At 45.3% G+C, this 18,930-nt stretch overlaps 1 protein-coding gene across 3 annotated transcripts in view; it reads left to right on the top strand.

Moving 5' to 3' along the window:
• Positions 1-18,930, top strand: part of SDK2 (sidekick cell adhesion molecule 2) — a 913,491-nt gene that overhangs the window by 810,554 nt on the left and 84,007 nt on the right. For 2 of the 3 annotated variants that reach the window (XM_082271790.1, XM_082271791.1), the window contains exons 29-34: positions 346-540; positions 2,093-2,294; positions 2,379-2,482; positions 8,479-8,549; positions 8,646-8,781; positions 17,393-17,449. In XM_082271790.1, coding sequence (XP_082127916.1) covers positions 346-540; positions 2,093-2,294; positions 2,379-2,482; positions 8,479-8,549; positions 8,646-8,781; positions 17,393-17,449 — 765 coding nt within the window. The remainder of the gene's footprint in view (positions 1-345; positions 541-2,092; positions 2,295-2,378; positions 2,483-8,478; positions 8,550-8,645; positions 8,782-17,392; positions 17,450-18,930) is intronic. The other variant, XM_082271792.1, reaches the window with a different exon arrangement.

Consider the following 18,930-nt stretch of genomic DNA (forward strand, 5'->3'; position numbering starts at 1 on the left):
CCATTAGGACCATCCACCCCATCTGAGAAATGGCATGCAGCCATCGCTGAAGTGCAATGTAGACAGGAAGTGGCTGCATATAGGTTACAGGAGATCAGCAGCACCAAAATGGAAAGAAGAAAAAGTAGAACATGTATATTATATATATATATATATTTTTTTTTTAAGGAAATGATACATTGTTATTTAGTTTGAGTTTACATCTACTTTATTAGAAAATGATTGGAGGAGGCAAACTTTCTAGGACAAAGCCATGCATAAGTTTTGAGACCACTGTCAGCCAATGACAGCAAATTATTGGTTTTTGTAGTTCAGTACACAATTATTGTATTTTTTCCCCAACAGCCTATCAGATAACTCACCGGCTCAATACAACCAATGCCAACACCGCTACGGTGGATGTTCTAAACCCGAGTGTACGGCAGTATACTGCTACCGGACTGAGGCCGGAGTCCGTCTACCTGTTCAGAATCACCGCCCAGACTCGCAAAGGATGGGGAGAGGCGGCTGAAGCGCTGGTGGTCACCACGGAGAAGCGAGGTACAAGATGGCACATATTAGAACCTTTCTTATTAAATCTGGGGGTATCTAAAGCCAATTTCTTTACATTTAAAGAGGGTAGGAAAGGGATAGGACTCTTCTTGTTTGTTTTTTTTGTTTTTTGGGGGGGTGCATCCCCTTTCTCTCCTGGAGATAAAACAGGAAGTGAGAGGATATCTTCCCATTCACATTATGTCATGCAGCAACACGTTACATACGTTGCTTCGATGTGGTGCCATCCATTCTGAATGGCACCCCAGTGCTCAATGGACATGCATTGCAGCGCAATAATGTTGCTGGGCTTACTCAACTTCCAGCTTCTTAATTCTACTATTTTAGTGGTAGAATTCCACTGTATTTTCCATCTCAGACCCTCCAACAAATCCGATGTGAAGTCGAAACTCTTACTTCTAGAGTCACCAAATATCGGGTTAGTCTTTATTGTAAAACACAACTTTTGGCCCCAATGGCCCCCTTCTCCCAATCTTTGCCCATGGCATCTCACACTCTTCGCTAAGGGCACCTCCGAATCGTCCTTAATAGCATTTTCCAATCTTCCCCCAATGGCATTTTTCAATCTTTCTTAATGGCATCTCCCAAAGGCCTTTTTCAGTCTTCTCCCAATGGCATCTTTAAGTCTTCTCCCAATGGTATCTTTAAGTCTTCTCCCAATGGCATCTTAAGTCTTCTCCAAAATGGCATCTTAAGTCTTCTCCCAATGGCATCTTAAGTCTTCTCCAAAATGGCATCTTAAGTCTTCTCCCAATGGCATCTTAAGTCTTCTCCCAATGGCATCTTAAGTCTTCTCCCAATGGCATCTTTAAGTCTTCTCCCAATGGCATCCCCCAATCTTCTCCCAATGGCATCTCCCAATTTTCTGCACTCACATCTCCCAACCTTCTCCCATGGTATCTCCCAATCTTCCTCAATGGCATCGCCCAATCTTCCTCAATGGCATCGCCCCATCTTCCTCAATGGCATCGCCCAATCTTCCTCAATGGCATCGCCCAATCTTCCTCAATGGCATCGCCCAATCTTCCTCAATGGCATTGCCCAATCTTCCTCAATGGCGTCACCCAATCTTCCGCAATGGCATCTCCCAATCTTCCCCAACGGTATCTCCCAATCTTCCCCAACGGTATCTCCCAATCTATTGAAATAACATTTCCCAACCAACCCCAATGGTATCTCCCAATCTTCTCCTCATCTTTTGCATTAACATCTCCCAATCTTCCCTAATGGTGGGAAATTCTTGATGGTGCAGAAATTGGCACTGAAGCTCAAATATGAGACTAAGCTGTTTATTTTCATTAAGAATTTTAGCCTGGAGTTGGGCCTTGAAGGTCCATCAGGGTATGGTGACACTATCATTTGGTTTTGCAATAGCTGCACAACAGTTGGACAGAACTGAGAATTCTCAGATATCTAACCATTGGCAGAGCCCTTATCAAATATGAGAAGTGAGCTGGTGATTTAGTTTCCCAACATCCACAATAAAACTTTTGGCTGAATTTGTCCCGCACTGGAAGTCACATTCATATCTCTATTTCAGAGCGTCCTCAGTCACCCAGCAAGCCCGGGGTTCTACAGGAAGACGTGAAGTCGCGGAGTGTCCTCTTGACATGGGAACCTGGTAGCGATGGCCTGTCTCCCGTCCGTTACTACACCATCCAAACCCGAGAATTGCCCAAGGGGCGTTGGGTTGTCCACTCCGCCTCCATTAGTCACAATGCCACCTCTGCTGTTGTGGACAGGTGAGAGTTTGTTGCGATCGAAGGGAAGATCTGTCTGTGGATCGTTGAGAAAGACGTCACTCACTACAATGGTTTGTTTTACAGGCTGAAGCCTTTCACGTCGTACAAGTTCAGAGTGAAAGCCACCAATGACATTGGGGACAGCGAATATAGCGAAGAGTCAGAATCCCTTACCACTCTTCAGGCTGGTGAGTCACATGACCAGATTACTGCAAAATATTTGTTGGTATTATAAGTAAAACCTGGCCACATTCTGAGCTCTATCTTTAGCTTTAATTTTTTGAAGTTTCTGCAAAAATTTCAATATTTTGTCAAAATTCATTAGAGGTAGTAAGGGGGAGGGAGGCGACATCCGGTGGATTCCTGTTTGTTTCTGGAAGAGAAAAAGAAAAAACAATACTATTTAAATACACAGCTTATAAAACTGGTTTGATTGTTCGTATTTAACCACTTTAAGACCGGAAGGATTTGCCCCCTTAATGACCAGGCCACTTTTTTCAACTTGGCACAGCGTGACTTTAACTGACAAATGCGCGGTCATGCAACGCCGTACCCAAACAAAATTTACGTCCTTTTTTTTCCCACAAACAGAGCTTTCTTTTGGTGGTATTTGATCACCTCTGTGCTTTTCATTTTTTGCGATATTAATAAAAAAAAGAGCGAAAATTTTGCGAAAAATTGACATTTTCTACTTTGACAGTTAAAAATATCCAATATATTCAATTTTTGTCATATATTTAGGCCAAAATGTATTTAGCTACATTTCTTTGACAAAAAAAATTCTCAATGAGCGTATTTTTAACCACTTTAAGCCCCGGTTCACACTACTGCGTGTGCGGGGTTCGCATGTCATGTCGGAGCGCACTGCTCCGACATGACATGCGATCAGCTGTGCGGTGCGAGTATAGCCATACAGTTTGTATGGCTAAATTCGCATCGCACCCGCAGCAAACACGCACAGGAGGCATTTTTGCTGCCGCATCAGGATCGGATCGCACAGCGGTTCACACTTGTGCGATCCGATCCTGTGCGAACTGCACGATCGCACTGCGATATGCGATCAAACTGGGGGTGTCGTTAAGATTACATTGACACCCCCAGCGGATCGCATATGGCAGTGTGAACTGCCGGGGGTGCGTGTGCGATGCGGCAACAGGCTGCGAATTCGCAGCCTTCCCGCATCGCATATATGTGAACCGAGCCTAAGACCTGAAGATTTTACCCCATTCCTGACCAGGCCATATTTTGCGATTCGGCACTGCGTTACCTTAACGGACAATTGCACGGCCGTGCGACGCTGTACCCAAATTAAATTGATGTCCTTCCCCCCCCCCCCCCCCACAAATAGAGCTTTCTTTTGGTGGTATTTGATCACCTGTGCGATATTTAATTTTTGGAAAAAAGAGCGACAATTTTGAAAAAAAAAAAAAAACTATATTTTTCACATTCTGCTATATAACATTCCCCCCAAAAAAATTTACAAATCAAAATTTTTTAACATTTTAGGCCAATTTGTTTTCTGCTACAGTTTTTTGGTAAAAAAAAAAAAAAAAAAAAAATCACAATAAGCGTATTTTGATTGGTTTGCACAAAAGTTATCGCATCTACTAACTACAGGAAAGATTTGTCATTTTTATTGTTTATTTTACTAGTAATGGTGGCGATCTGCGATTTTTTTTTTTGCGGTACTGCGCCATTGCGGCGGACAGATCGGACCCCTAACTGACATTTTTGACACTTTTGGGGGTACCAGTGACATTACTACAGTAATCAGTGCTAAAAATATGCACTGTTACTGTAATAATTACACTGGCAGGGAAGGGGGTTAACATTGTTGGTGATCAAGGGGTTAAATGTATGGCTCATGCTTACTGACGTGTGTGGGGGGAGGGGGTTGTGTGACACAGACACAGATCGCAGGTTAAGCTATGCTGAATCCTGCAATCTGTCCCTGCCTGTCACATAGGAGATCCGCCCGCTTTGTTTACACAAGCGGGTGGATCTCCTCACTCGATCCCCGACGATCGGGGAAGAGCGGGGGTGATCACCGCCTCTGTCTAAACACAGCGGGAGCGAGCCCCCGGCAGTGCGTGCACCCTGCCGAGAGAGGAAGGTATCTGGCGACGTAGGTCTGCGTCGCCAGACGCAGCCGAGCCACTCTGCTGCAGTAGCAGCAACGTGAGTGGTCGGCAAGTGGAACTTCACTCAATCAACATGTACTATTTCTAATCCTTATGCTGCTAGCATTAGTAAATAGATAGGAAAGTATATCATATTTACTTATTTTACACTTTTTTTTTTTGCATTTCTTCAATTACTTCTTGGTTTCCATGCCTCAGCAAATGATGTCATACATCCCAGGAGTCTTGAGGAGGGGAGGGGAGGGTTCTCAGCTCAGCCAATGCCTGAGAATTCCAGCAAGTAAATGATACATGAATCACCTGCCCTTACTCAAGATGGCCACGGCCAGAAATTCCCGGGGGCATTTTTCAAAATTATTTATCAGCAAAATAAAGCATGGAGACATGGATGGGGGAGTTTGTTATAAATAGTAAAAATGAATAAAATAGCGTTTTTGGTTTGTGGTGCCCAGATGCAATGCAGTTCCTCATAAAATGGAACCAGTTGTGCTTCATTTAATGAATGTCTTAGATTTAGATTCTGTGCCAGTTGATTGAGATCCAAGAACAGTCCCTAGATGTGAAATTGCATTTATCAGCCCCCTCATTTTCACAGTATAGGCATGTCTATGGGTGCAGAAAGATGACCCCAACTGGCTTTTATAGGGAACATTAATTATACAGGTTTGTAAACCCATATTAAAGGGGTCCATGTTAAAAAAAAAAGCAAGCTGTGTGGATGTCGCATGGGCACCATAAAATGTTTGCCATATTGTTTAGAGCAGGCATGTCCCTGGGCCGCAGGCAATGCGGCCCACTGCCCCCTGACAATTTTTTTTGCTCGGGAGGAAGGAAGTTGAGTCGGGGGCATGGCCACAGAGGCAGCCTATGAGGGGATCATCCACTAGTTGTGTTAAATTAGTGCTGGGGGGGTGGGCGCAGCAGTACGGGAAGGGCGCAGCGGCGTTTTATTACTTGTATACCTTAACTATAGTGTATATTATATATGCAGCCCGAGAAAATTTCTCTACACTCAATGTGGCCCAGAGAAGCCAAAAGGTTGGACACCCATGGTTTAGACTAGAGCATGATTATTTTCTGTGATCATTAGCTCCACCTAGTGGCCATAATGCAAAGTTTTCCTGAAATAACAATCAAAACACAAAGCATTATGGCCACTAGATAGACAAACAATACAGAACACATTCATGGTGCCCATCTGAATTATAAAGTGATCATAAACCATCATCTTGTAAAACAACCAATTCACTTTGAAAAGAAATGAAAGGCAAATCGTGTGTATAAATACAAAAATAAAAAAAGTAAATACCTTTTTTCCCTTTTTTAATAGTGATAACATTCCTCTGTTCTGAGCAGCATAAGAGCTGGGGGAGGAGAAGCAACAGCTTTCCAGTGATAGGCGGTGCAGGGTGGGGGTTGTGTCAGAACAAGGCTGATAATTGGAGGAAAGCAGGCCGAGTTCCCAGTACAGCTAGAGAACTGACCATGGGGTGTTCTCCTGCTTACTGGGGTCAGGTTTTAATAGGAAAGCAGAGGGACTGGCAGAAACAGCAGGGACTTCACATAAAGGAGATATACAAAGAGAACAGGATACTTTCCCATACAAAAGTACATGGTACAGCAGCCACATATCAGGAATATGAAATGCTGGGGTAACAAAAGACTTTAAGACATCCACACAGCATAGGTTTTAAAATAATAAAAAAAAAAAAAAAAATATATATATATATATATATATATATATATATATATATATATATATATATATATATATATATATATATATATATATATATATATATATATATATATATATATATATATATATTCCCTATGAAAGACCCTGTAAGCACAGAAAAATGTTGATATAGCTGAAATACACTCAGCTCCTAACTTCCTTTCGTGGGCTCACAACACACATAACATATGCAAACTGAGTGGTGTCAACCCTGCACAATGCATTTTTGCTAAACTGTTCAGCCACTCCAACTACACTATATTACCAAAAGTATTGGGACGCCTGCCTTTACACACTAATGGAATCCCAGTCTTAGTCTGTAGGGTTCAATATTGAGTTGGCCCACCCTTTGCAGCTATAACAGCTTCAACTCTTCTGGGAAGGCTGTCCACAAGGTTTAGGAGTGTGTCTATGGGAATGTTTGACCATTCTTCCAGAAGCGCATTTGTGAGGTCAGACACTGATTTTGGAGGAGAAGGCCTGGCTCGCTGTCTGCACTCTAATTCATCCCAAAGGTGTTCTATGGGATTGAGCTCAGGACTCTGTGCAGGCCAGTCAAGTTCCTCCACCCCAAACTTGCTCATCCATGTCTTTATGAACCCTTTTTGTGCACTCGTGAGCAGTCATGTTGGAACAGGAAGGGGCCATCCCCAAACTGTTCCAACAAAGTTGGGAGCATGAAATTGTCCAAAATGTCTTGGTATGCTGACGCCTTAAGAGTTCCCTTCACTGGAACTAAGGGGCCAAGCCCAACCCCTGAAAAACAACCCCACACCATAATCCCCCTCCACCAAATGATTTGGACCAGTGCACAAAGCAAGGGCCATAAAGACATGGATGAGCAGGTTTGGGGTGGAGGAACTTGATTGGCCTGCACCTCAACCCAATTGAACTCTTCTGGGATAAATTAGAATGGAGACTGCGAGCCAGGCCTTCTTATCCAACATCAGTCCATGACCTCGGCTTCTGGAAGAATGGTCAAACATTCCCATAGACACACTCCTAAACCTTGTGGACAGCCTTCCCAGAAGAGTTGAAGCTGTTATAGCTGCAAATGGTGGGCCAACTCAATATTGAAGCCTACAGACCAAGACTGGGATGTCAATAAAGTTAATGCATGTGTAAAGGCAGGCGTCCCAATACTTTTGGTAATATAGTGTATCTTCTTATCAACACCATAGGGATTTATGGAATTGTAGTCCAAGATAAGTACAGGATGCACTAAAAAGCTTCCTCCAGATTACACAACACTGCTCAAATTTTTTGACAAGATCAACAGATTATGCTTTTAACTTTTTATTTTTTATAATAGAGTCAACAAAATCTTTCAATGTATATATATATATATATATATATATATATATATATATATAATGGAGCAGATAAGAGAAATAAATGGTTAGGGCATACATTTTAATATCTGCTATTCTCTCCTGGGATGCCAGCAGTTTTAATGCTTGTGGGCTTCGGTGGAGATGTGACCACCTCTCTGTGACAGTGCTTGGGCCTAAGCAGCCAATCCCCCGGCATTAATGCGGTCATGTGGGGAAGGACATGGACGTCATCCATCCAACACCAAAATGCTCTCTAGCAGGAGGGAGGTGACATGGAAGCGCTAAGGTGGCTAGAGATGGATTATCAGCAAACTCTTACCTGATCAAACCTCAAACTGAAATACAGTGGTGATCGAAAGTTTGGGCACCCCAGGTAAAAATTTGTATTAATGTGCATAAAGAAGCCAAAAAGGGTTTACAAGCTGTGATACTTGCCAAAGGGGGCAGTACAAGATATTAACTCTGCAGGGTGCCCAAACTTTTGCAGACGCCATTTTTTTTTGTTTTCTGTAATTTCGAAAGTGTAAATCAGTGGTCCTCAACCCTGGCCTACAGGGCCCACTAACAGGCCAGATTTTCAAGATAACTGAAATACATCCCAGGTGATATCATTTGCTGCTCAGTGATTGCAGTACTCTAGTCTGCATCTCCCCAAGGTAATACCTAAAATCTGGCCTGTTAGTGGGCCCTGTAGGCCAGGGTTGAGGACCACTGGTGTAAATGATGGAAATAAAATCTAACTTTTGTTGACATATTATAAGAATGTCTAATCTGTAATTTGATGCCTTTTGGAGATTTTTCCATCTTTCCTTGGCTTCTTTATGCACATTTTTACCTGGGGTGCCCAAACTTTCGATCACCACTGTATTTATTGGTTGCCACAGGCCTCTGCCCTTTGTAGGTCACCATTGATCTTTGCACTTTCTTGCTAAATACCGCTGTATGTTTCTTCTGTTTTCTTTTCCTCACAGCGCCTGATGATTCTCCGCAAGTCCTCTCTGTAACGCCGCACACCACAACCTCCGTGTTGATTCGCTGGCAGGTGAGGAATCTCTGTAAAACACCTTTTGTTTTTTTTTCTACACCAAGAACGGTTTTGGAACTCAAACTAATGACGAGAATTAATTTGTTCTGTTAGGCGCCAACAGAGGACAAGATCAATGGAATCCTTCTGGGCTTTCGCATCCGCTACCGAGAACTAGTGTACGACGGGATGAGAAGTTTTACCGTGCACAACATCAAGAACCCGGACGCCAAATGGGCCGAGCTGACCTGTAAGTTAGAACAACCTCAGCGTCATTGTTAATGTGTAGGACATCGGGGCCTATTAGAGCAAACTCAGTGAAGGAACCCATCTGAATGACTTGTGCCAGATATACCAATTTCATGAGAGTCCATGATAATACCATACGATAAACTGGTGTGGCCATTAATGCCCATACAGTGCTTTTGATTGTTCACCCCCTGACCACTGAATGTGCTTATTTAGTGGCCCACTTACTACAGATGTATGACATTCATCCCATTTCTGGGGTGGGTAGATGGTTTATGGGTATCCAACGATTTCAAGATTGTATTGTATTTGATGGTTCAGCATAAGATGGCACAGCATGGAACAACATGACTATGTTTGCAATTACAAATGATACATTGAAACAAATATTTAACACATTCATACAGTTATCACTTTAAGCTGATCATGTGACTATATAAACAAAAAACCCCAAAAAAGCAGGTTTGCCTCCTCCCTAAACTTCCCATTCTATTCCTTCCCGCGGCTCCATTGACCTGCGGAAACAAGTGGTCATCCTAATGTGTAAGCTCTTCTAGCTGGGACCACTCTAGGGTAACTGTGCTGGCGTTTGGCTATTGGTCACCATTCAGGCATACCTGGAAGTACTGAATAAAGTAATCGGGCCCCCAGCAGCCACGTGGACCCGTAGGGGAGCTAAGAGAAGGCAGGTTTAAGCAGTCGTGGTTGGGGGAGGGGGTAACCTGTTTCTTTCCTTGCAAGTGCAAAACATGAGTTTACGATATAATGCACCTATTGCTGTGTAGCCAGCAATGGACAACCATTGTTATGCCACACCTATTAAATTTTCACACTTTTATAGCCTTTCTTATTTGTGTGTTATGATCCGTGACTGATTTTTGCTTGAAAATACCTTTTCAAGGGTATTTTCAAAAAAAGGGCATACCTTTTCAAGAGTATACCTCTTACTCGCAATGCTGTTTTCTGCCCCCCTCCCTCCAGTGCTCTATGGAGGCATTGCTGAGTAACTGTCACACTCCACTTCATAATTGTTCTCACACATTCATGTATTGCAGAGAAGGAATGCAAGACCAGGTCTGTTACTGAGTGCTGATTACTGAGTGCACTCGGTCTAGCTTTTGTGCCTATTGAACTGCATATTTATATTTCAACTCCCTTTGTAGGGGCTGTAAGAAGATAGCAGAGGAAAGACATAAAATAGAGGTTGGAAGTACTGTAAATTATTTTAGTATTTCTGTTACTTCAGCTGAGCTTTATGGAATTAATTTCCAAAAATGAACTCACAACACCCTTCCTACCTCTCTGGTCCTCACTGCATGGACATTATATAGTCCTCATCTTGAGTCACCCTCTCAGGCATCCCAACCTGCAAAAACTAATTTCAGGGGGAGGTGGCAAACTAATTTCAGGGAGGTGGCACTCCGCGACGCCCCCGCCACCCCCCCTTTCACCGCACCGCCATGCACATACCTTTTCTGCCTATGTTGCAGACTGCTGGCGGGTAATGCTGGTGGGTACCGCTGGCACTGCTGGTGGGTAATGCTGGTGGGTACCGCAGGCACTGCTGGTGGGTAATGCTGGCGGGTACTGCTGGTGGGTACCGCTGGCACTGCTGGTGGGTAATGCTGGTCATGCGAGTACTGCTGGTCATGACATTGGGTACTGCTGGAGGAAGCAGCAGCTGCAGTAGAGAGCAGAGCTGCTGCTTCCTGTATGGCTCTTGTCACAGGCGGAGGAGGGGTGGATTTCATATCACTCCGCCTGTGACAGAGCCGGAACTATACAGAAAGCAGCAGCTCTGTCACTGACTGCAGACATCCTAAGTCTCCTGCGGCAGCCGGGAGATCGCTTGGCACTTGCGGGTGTCCCGGCCAAAGGCGGGAGACTTGGGATGTCTGCCCTCTCCAGCCCGTATAACCGTTAAAACTTCACAAAACATCGCTGAAGGCTGTATAGCTGTAGGCTGTATAGCAACATATTGCTTGCAATGGTGCACGCTTATTGGTCAGCGCTTGCTACATACGGACCGAACTGACCAGTAAGAATCTTTGCACTGTTCGAGGATGCTCTCTTGGAAGAAATGAGCCTCAAAAAGGATTTTCATTGGTCAGTGAGGTTAAGTGGCCTGGCCTGTGCCGACCAGGGCCGCTGGTAGGGCAGTACAACCAGCCCTGTTGTACTGAGCCCGGGCGTCATCAGCAAGACCGGGGGGCCCGGGCAACTTTATTGTTCATTCCTGCCTATAATATTAAATTGATTTTATTAGCTCACATTCTTGCTTCTACTTACTACCCAGGGCTTAAGTTAGGTTTCCCTGGGCCCCATCAGGTCTAAAGAGGGTCCCAGAAGGCTGGAACAGAGCAGGAACTTTTTTCTTCATTTTCGGGTGTAGGTATATGAAGTGCAGTTGCTTGTCCCGCTGCATGTTATAGTTTTGGCCGGCCACCCCCTGCCTATGCTATGCCCTCCTGACGGAGTGATTCTTTGTACCTCCTTGTGGGGTGAGGGAGAAGCTTCTGTAAGGTGACTGAGAGGGCGCAGATCAGCAATCCCAGCGATGGGTGGTGGTGCACAGGCAAGTGACAGACTGTGACAGGCAGCATGCCTGAAAGGAAGGTAAAGTCCCCAGACTCCCCACTGTGTGCACAGCATGTCCCTGTCAGTGTCACATGGCTGTTGGGTACTGACTTTGTTATGGCTGTACAGTGTTAGTCTGAAACACCCAGTACAGCCATAACAAAGTCAGTACCCAACAGCCATGTGACACGGTGACAGAGCCAAAGAGCACCTGCTGTGATCATTATAACAAGGACGATCATTAGCAGCAGGAGATTCTAGTTTACACTTGTGTTGGGGGGGGGGGGGGCAGTAAAGACGTGGCTGAGCTGCATTTTTACTAGCACTCCACTCATGGATCCCCTGCTGAGCGGAGTGGCTCGGTATGAAAGAGCCCTTATGATGCAAAGGCAGTGGAGTATGTATGCTGCAAACACTATGTTTTCTGTGCTGCAAAAAATTATCCCCACTGTCCCCACCCACCATGTTTCCTGCTGAGCATAGTCCCGTTCAACTCCTATCAGGGTTTTTAGGTGGTTATACCAGGTGGTGAGGAGGTGATGCAACACCTCACTACCTGCCAAATGTTCTCTGTAGAGCAATCCAGGTGCAGATCACTCTTCAGAGAGCAATTGCGTGAACCAACCCATAAAGACTCGGTCGACTGGGGGTGTGCCGATGTGTAGGTGGGGATTTGAAAACGGGGGCCCCATTAGTAAGACTGTATAGGGCCCCATGATTTCTAACAGCGGCCCTGATGCTGACTAATGAGTGCACGCCATTGCCAGCAGTATGCTGATACACAGTCTTAGGAACTGTGCAATTACGGTTTAATGTGCTGGACTGCAATACTAGCAGGAAAGGATGGTGGAGGATGGGGTATATACAAGTTATATGCAATGAGAACTGTTTAAGGTGAAAAAATCAGCACTCTGGGAGAACTCTTCCCCATGAAAGAGCTCTTCAGCATGAAACATCATTCCAATGAGACAACCCTTCACCATGGGACAACATTCCCATAAGACAACCCATGCCCATGAGACAACATTCCCATAAGACAACCCATGCCCATGAGACAACCCTTCACTATAATAGACAACATCCCCATGAGACAACCCTTCCCCAAGAGACAACATCCTAATGAAGACAACCCCATCACCACGGGACAGCATATGATAACAGTGATCCATAGGATAACTCATCCTCATGAGAAACTCTTCAGCATGGAGCAATCCATTCCCATAAGACAACTCTTTAGCACGAGACAACCCAACCCTTCCCCATAAGGCAACATCCTTATGGAACAGCATTACCTAGGACAACCCATCCCCATGAGAACTCTTCAGCATAAGACCACATCCACATGAAGATAGCCCCTTCACCATGGGACAACATCCCCAAGTCCCCAAGTGACTACCCTTTACCATGACACAACCCATCCTCATAAGACAACTCTTCACCATGAGACTACCCTTCCCCAAGAGAAAACATCCTAATGAAGACAACCCCATCACCACGGGACAGCATATGATAATAGTGATCCATAGGAGAACTCATCCTCATGAGACAACTCTTCAGCATGGAGCAATCCATTCCCATAAGACAACTCTTTAGCACGAGACAACCCAACCCTTCCCCATAAGGCAACATCCTTATAAAGACAACCCCTTCCTTATGGAACAGCATTAACTAGGACAACCCATCCCCATGAGACAACCTTTTCCCATGAGAACTCTTCAGCATAAGACAACATCCACATGAAGTTAGCCCCTTCACCATGGGACAACATCCCCAAGAGACTACCCTTTACCATGACACAACCCGTCCTCATAAGACAACTCTTCACCATGAGACTACCCTTCCCCAAGAGAAAACATCCTAATGAAGACAACCCCATCACCACGGGACAGCATATGATAATAGTGATCCATAGGATAATTCATCCTAATGATACAACTCTTCAGCATGGAGCAATCCATTCCCACGAGACAACTCTTTAGCACGAGACAACTCTTTAGCACGAGACAACTCTTTAGCACGAGACAACCCTTCCCCATAAGGCAACATTCTTATAAAGACAACCCCTTCCTTATGGAACAGCATTACCTAGGACAACCCATACCCATGAGACAACCCATTCCAATGAGACAACCCATTCCCATGAGAACTCTTCAGCATAAGACCACATCCACATGAAGATAGCCCCTTCACCATGGGACAACATCCCCAAGAGACTACCCTTTACCATGACACAACCCATCCTCATAAGACAACTCTTCACCATGAGCCTACCCTTCCCCAAGAGAAAACATCCTAATGAAGACAACCCCATCACCACGGGACAGCATATGATAATAGTGATCCAAAGGATAACTCATCCTCAAGAGACAACTCTTAAGCATGGAGCAATCCATTCCCATAAGACAACTCTTTAGCATGAGACAACCCTTCCCCATAAGGCAACATCCTTATGAAGACAACCCCGTCCTTATGGAACAGCATTACCTAAGACAACCCATCCCCATGAGACAACCCATCCCCATGAGACAACCCATCCCCATGAGACAACCCATTCCCATGAGAACTCTTCAGCATAAGACAACATCCACATGAAGATAGTCCCTTCACCATGGGACAACATCCCCAAGTGACTACCCTTTACCATGACACAACCCATCCTCAAAGACAACTCTTCACCATGAGACTACCCTTCCCAAAGAGAAAACACCCTAATGAAGACAACCCCATCACCATGGGACAGCATATGATAACAGTGATCCATAGGATAACTCATCTTCATGAGACCACTCTTCAGCATGGAGCAATCCATTCCCATAAGACAACTCTTTAGCACGAGACAACCCTTCCCCATAAGGCAACACCCTTATAAAGACAACCCCTTCCTTATGGAACAGCATTACCTAGGACAACCCATCCCCATGAGACAACTCATTCCCATGAGAACTCTTCAGCATAAGACAACATCCACATGAAGATAGCCCCTTCACCATGGGACAACATTCCCAAGAGACTACCATTTATCATCACCCAACCCATCCTCATAAGACAACTCTTCACCATGAGACTACCCTTAACCATGAGAAAACATCCCCCATAAAACTATCCCATCACCACGGGACAGCATACGATAATAGTGATCCATAGGATAACTCATCTTCATGAGACAACTCTTCAGCATGGAGCAATCCATTCCCATAAGACAACTCTTTAGCACGAGAAAACCCTTCCCCATAAGGCAACACCCTTATAAAGACAACCCCTTCCTTATGGTACAGCATTACCTAGGACAACCCATCTCCATGAGACAACCCATCCCCATGAGACAACCCATCCCCATGAGACAACCCATTCCCATGAGAACTCTTCAGCATAAGACAACATCCACATGAAGATAGCCCCTTCACCATGGGACAACATCCCCAAGAGACTACCTTTTACCATGACACAACCCGTCCTCATAAGACAAATCTTCACCATGAGACTACCCTTCACCATGAGAAAACATCCCCCATGAGACAACCCATCCCTGTAAGACAGCCCTTCACTATGAGACAACTCTTCCTCATGAGAGAACTCTTAATCCTCGCACTGCTAAGCATTTTATAACCATTAACCTATACCTTAAGACTAACATATGTTAAATTAGCCAATTAATGAACTGCAGTAATGGAACATTATAGATGAGACACAGCTGAGGTTTCTACAGGAGTTTAGAGTTACTCTTTAACCTTGTTTCACCTTACAAGGCTGCTGCCTCCCACGGTTTGGAAACTGCGCCAACCCTTCTGAGCACAGGGATGTAGCAGAAAACCGTGCGGCAGGCGGCTTCCCACAGACTTTTCTCACCTCTGACGAAGTTCTCAGATGTGTGAAAAGAGACTTAATTAATTAGCAGCATGCTCAGTGTTTATAGTGTGTGAGAGAAAACTACGGATGTGTTGGCATCCCAGCGCTAATCATGGCATCTCACCACATAACCCCGATGGCTGACCTGACGTTTTGCTGTTAGAAAAACGAAAATAAGAAAATAGGTGTTTAGAATATGTTTTGTCTGCGGTTACCAGAGATTAAAGGGTCAGTTCTCTGAAGCATAAGGACGTAGTATTTCCACTGTGCAAGTTATTATCCAATTGAAAATGACTCTTTCGGTTCACGTTTTTATCTCAGGGACCCGCTGAAACGATCACACTTATACGTGTTCTATGTTATTGATTTTGTGGGATCCTATAAAAGCAAATTCACAAAAATGATCGCAGAGATTTTTGCTGCTTATAGAGAATTAGTTGGTCTGTATAGGGTGACGTGACAGGGTCTCTTTAAAGGCTGACCCACTTACACTCACATTTGTAGCCCCCCCCCCCCCGACTACTACTTCCCAGCTGCTGTAAAATACCGGTGTAAGCTCTGTGTCTGAGCTTATTTGGGGCAATGATGTCACTTCCCCATCACTGAATAGACCTTCAATCATCCATTGTGGAATGAGCTAAGGTTTTGGCCAAACCTGTTGGAACGGTCACATGACAGTAAGCCAATAGCCTAGTCAGCTGTGGCCATAGAACTTGCCGCTCTTCAGATGCAAGTACCAAAGAGGAAATAATGTCACACCCCCATCATGTGACAGACCATAAATAGTCTGTCAAGGATGAGCCAAAATTTTGGGCAATAAGCATATTTTGATTGGTTTGTGCAAAAGTTATTGCATCTACTAACTACACATAACACATATTAATGCACTCACATGTTCCAAAAAGTACATGAGCCTGAAGATTGGGGGATGCAATCAGTCCCTCCAAGGCAGGGGTCCTCAAACTATGGCCCTCCAGTCGTTCAGGAACTACAATTCCCATCATGCCTAGTCATGTCTGTGAATGTCAGAGTTTTACAATGCCTACTGGGATGTGTGGTTCCTGCAACAGCTGGAGGACCGTCGTTTTGAGGATCCCTGCTCTATGGCGTCCTGGGCAGATCGGTTCTGGTGCCTGCAGCGGGTCCGGTAATCTTTTACCTTCTTCCTTCCTCCATGAGTGTGCCGGGAGCGAAGACGAGAACGAGGGCCGGACTTCACAGTGAACCGCAACCAAGCACCAGTGACGTCAATGACCTGCAACGCGTTTGGGAGCATTCGCCGTGTGGCCCTGGTCTAACAACGTGCTCCTTTCTCAAGCTAGGATCCCAGACCCCCCCCCCCCCCCTATATCGTCAGGCTCATGTACTTTTTGGAACATGTGAGTGCATTAATATGTTTTATGCTTAATAAATTGTCTACAGTCTGCGCTTAGAGGCGCCTTGTTGTCTTCTCTTTTATTACTTGCAATTATGGGCTGGGAAAGGGGGGGGGGGTGCCTAGGCTCTGAGCCTAAACAAAGTCAATATCTGCTTATTACTATGATACACACTCAGAGTCTGCGGGGGATCCCTGGACACTTACAAGAGGAATTTTCATAATGCAGAATTCTGAGCGACTTGTGGCCAGTGCCATCTTAAGAGCATTAAAGGGCCCTGGGCAATGCAGTGCACTGGGGCCCTGCCTACACAATCACCTCTGAGCATAAAAATGCTAATTATCCATAAGCTATACACACACGGACAGGAGTCAGACTCGACTGTCCTGTGTGTGCCTGTTCCCATGGAGGGGGACAGACATTCCTGCAGTTGTGGGCTCCCCCACCATAGCCCAAGTGGCCTGACAACAGCACAGGGCCGACAGGCGCTTGCCACCTGCTAAGTTTGGCCGAGGGATGCACACAGGAATTGGGACTAATGCTTGGCTGGGGCTGGGAAGCTGGGGCCCCCTGGGCAAGTGGGGCCCCCAGGCAACTGCCCAGCGTGCCAATTCGGTAAGATGTCCCTGCTTGTGGCACCTGTAATAACTCCCTGCAGCCACTTTTATGTATTCTGCATATCTGTGTATTTGTGTGAAAAGAGAGTTGTCTTTGTGTCTGCATGTATTCTGTATACTAACATTGCCTGACTCCTGTCCTCCGTTTGTTCTCACTCCCTCCCCACCCCGATCCTTGCTCTACCGTTCTGTATAGCGACCTACATGATCCGGAACCTGAGCGAACCGGCCCTCAATCAATACGAGCTGGACAGTAAGTGTAGTCACAACTAACTGCATGCTACTAGAATACTTGTAGAGAAAAAGAAATCACAGTTTCTGCGTTGTTTAACCTGGAGGATTTGTAGTTCTGTCCAACCAGTCCTGAAATTTACACATTTATAAATTATAAATTGTTAATGGCTGTGTGTGGTGGCTGCATTTGTTTTCTTTTTTTAGGCTTTTCTTCCTTATTTTAACCTTGTGATCCTGCCAGCAAGTCTGTTATTTTTCAACAGACCAAACTACCCAGCAAAAGCTTTAGTTACAGGGCTTAGGCCAGGGGTCAGCAACCTTTTTCCACTTAAGGGCCGGATGCAGTGTATGTGAATGCATGGAGGGACGCATTCACCTGCCAATAAATGAAGATAACATTACACAGCCCTGTGCACCTTTGGTCCCCTTTACAATACACAGCCCCCGCACCTCTGGACCCCTTTACATTGCACAGCCCCCACACATCTGGACCCCTTTACATTACACAGCCCCCACACCTCTGGACCCCTTTACATTGCACAGCCCCCGCACATCTGGACCCCTTTACATTACACAGCCCCTGCACATCTGGACCCCTTTAGATTGCACAGCCCCCACACATCTGGACCCCTTTACATTACACAGCCCCCGCACCTCTGGACCCCTTTACATTGCACAGCCCCCGCACATCTGGACCCCTTTACATTACACAGCCCCCGCACCTCTGGAGCCCTTTACAATACACAGCCCTTGCACCTTTTTACAGTACACAACCCCCGCACCTCTGGAGTCCTTTACAGTACACAGCCCCCACACCTCTGGAGTCCTTTACATTACGGAACGGACGCAAAAACGGATGTCAGCGTTGTCATCCGCTGATATCCGCAATCCCATTGACATACATTATGTCCGTATATCATCCGCAAACGGATGGGATGATAAACGGACATACAGACCGGATGACACAAGTGTCATCAGTGTCCGTAAGAAAAAAAAAGTGCCGGAGCGGATCAAAAAACGGTCCGCCCCGTGTGAAAGGATCCTTAGGCAGTAAGGGATCCATATATTTTCTTTTTTCCAATAACAAAAATTTTATACTTACCTGCTCTGCATAATGATTCTGCACAGAGCAACACTGATCCTCCGCCAACTCTCCTGGCTCCTCCCCCCACCCTCTCTAAGTGCTGCTTGCTATGGGGGAACTTGTGTGTGTGCTCGCTCCTAATCTGGCTCTGTGTGTTCATTGGCACAGCCCTACCCCTGCTCCTTCTACACTTGCTGTGCTTGACAGCAGTGGAAGCGAATGGCTCTCTGAGCCAATGAGGAAGGAGAGAACCTCTCTGTTCTCATGCATGTTGCTGGATAAGGCTCAAGTAAGTGTAAAGGGTGGGGGGTGCTACATGCAGAAGGTTTTGTAAAGGTGTAAAGGCAGACTTTTTTTTATCTTAATGCATTCTATGCATTAAGATACAAAACCTTCTGTGTACAGCAGCCCCCCAA

Source organism: Pelophylax lessonae (assembly GCF_965119305.1).
Source record: "Pelophylax lessonae genome assembly, chromosome: 11".
Classification (NCBI taxonomy): Eukaryota; Metazoa; Chordata; class Amphibia; order Anura; family Ranidae; genus Pelophylax; species Pelophylax lessonae.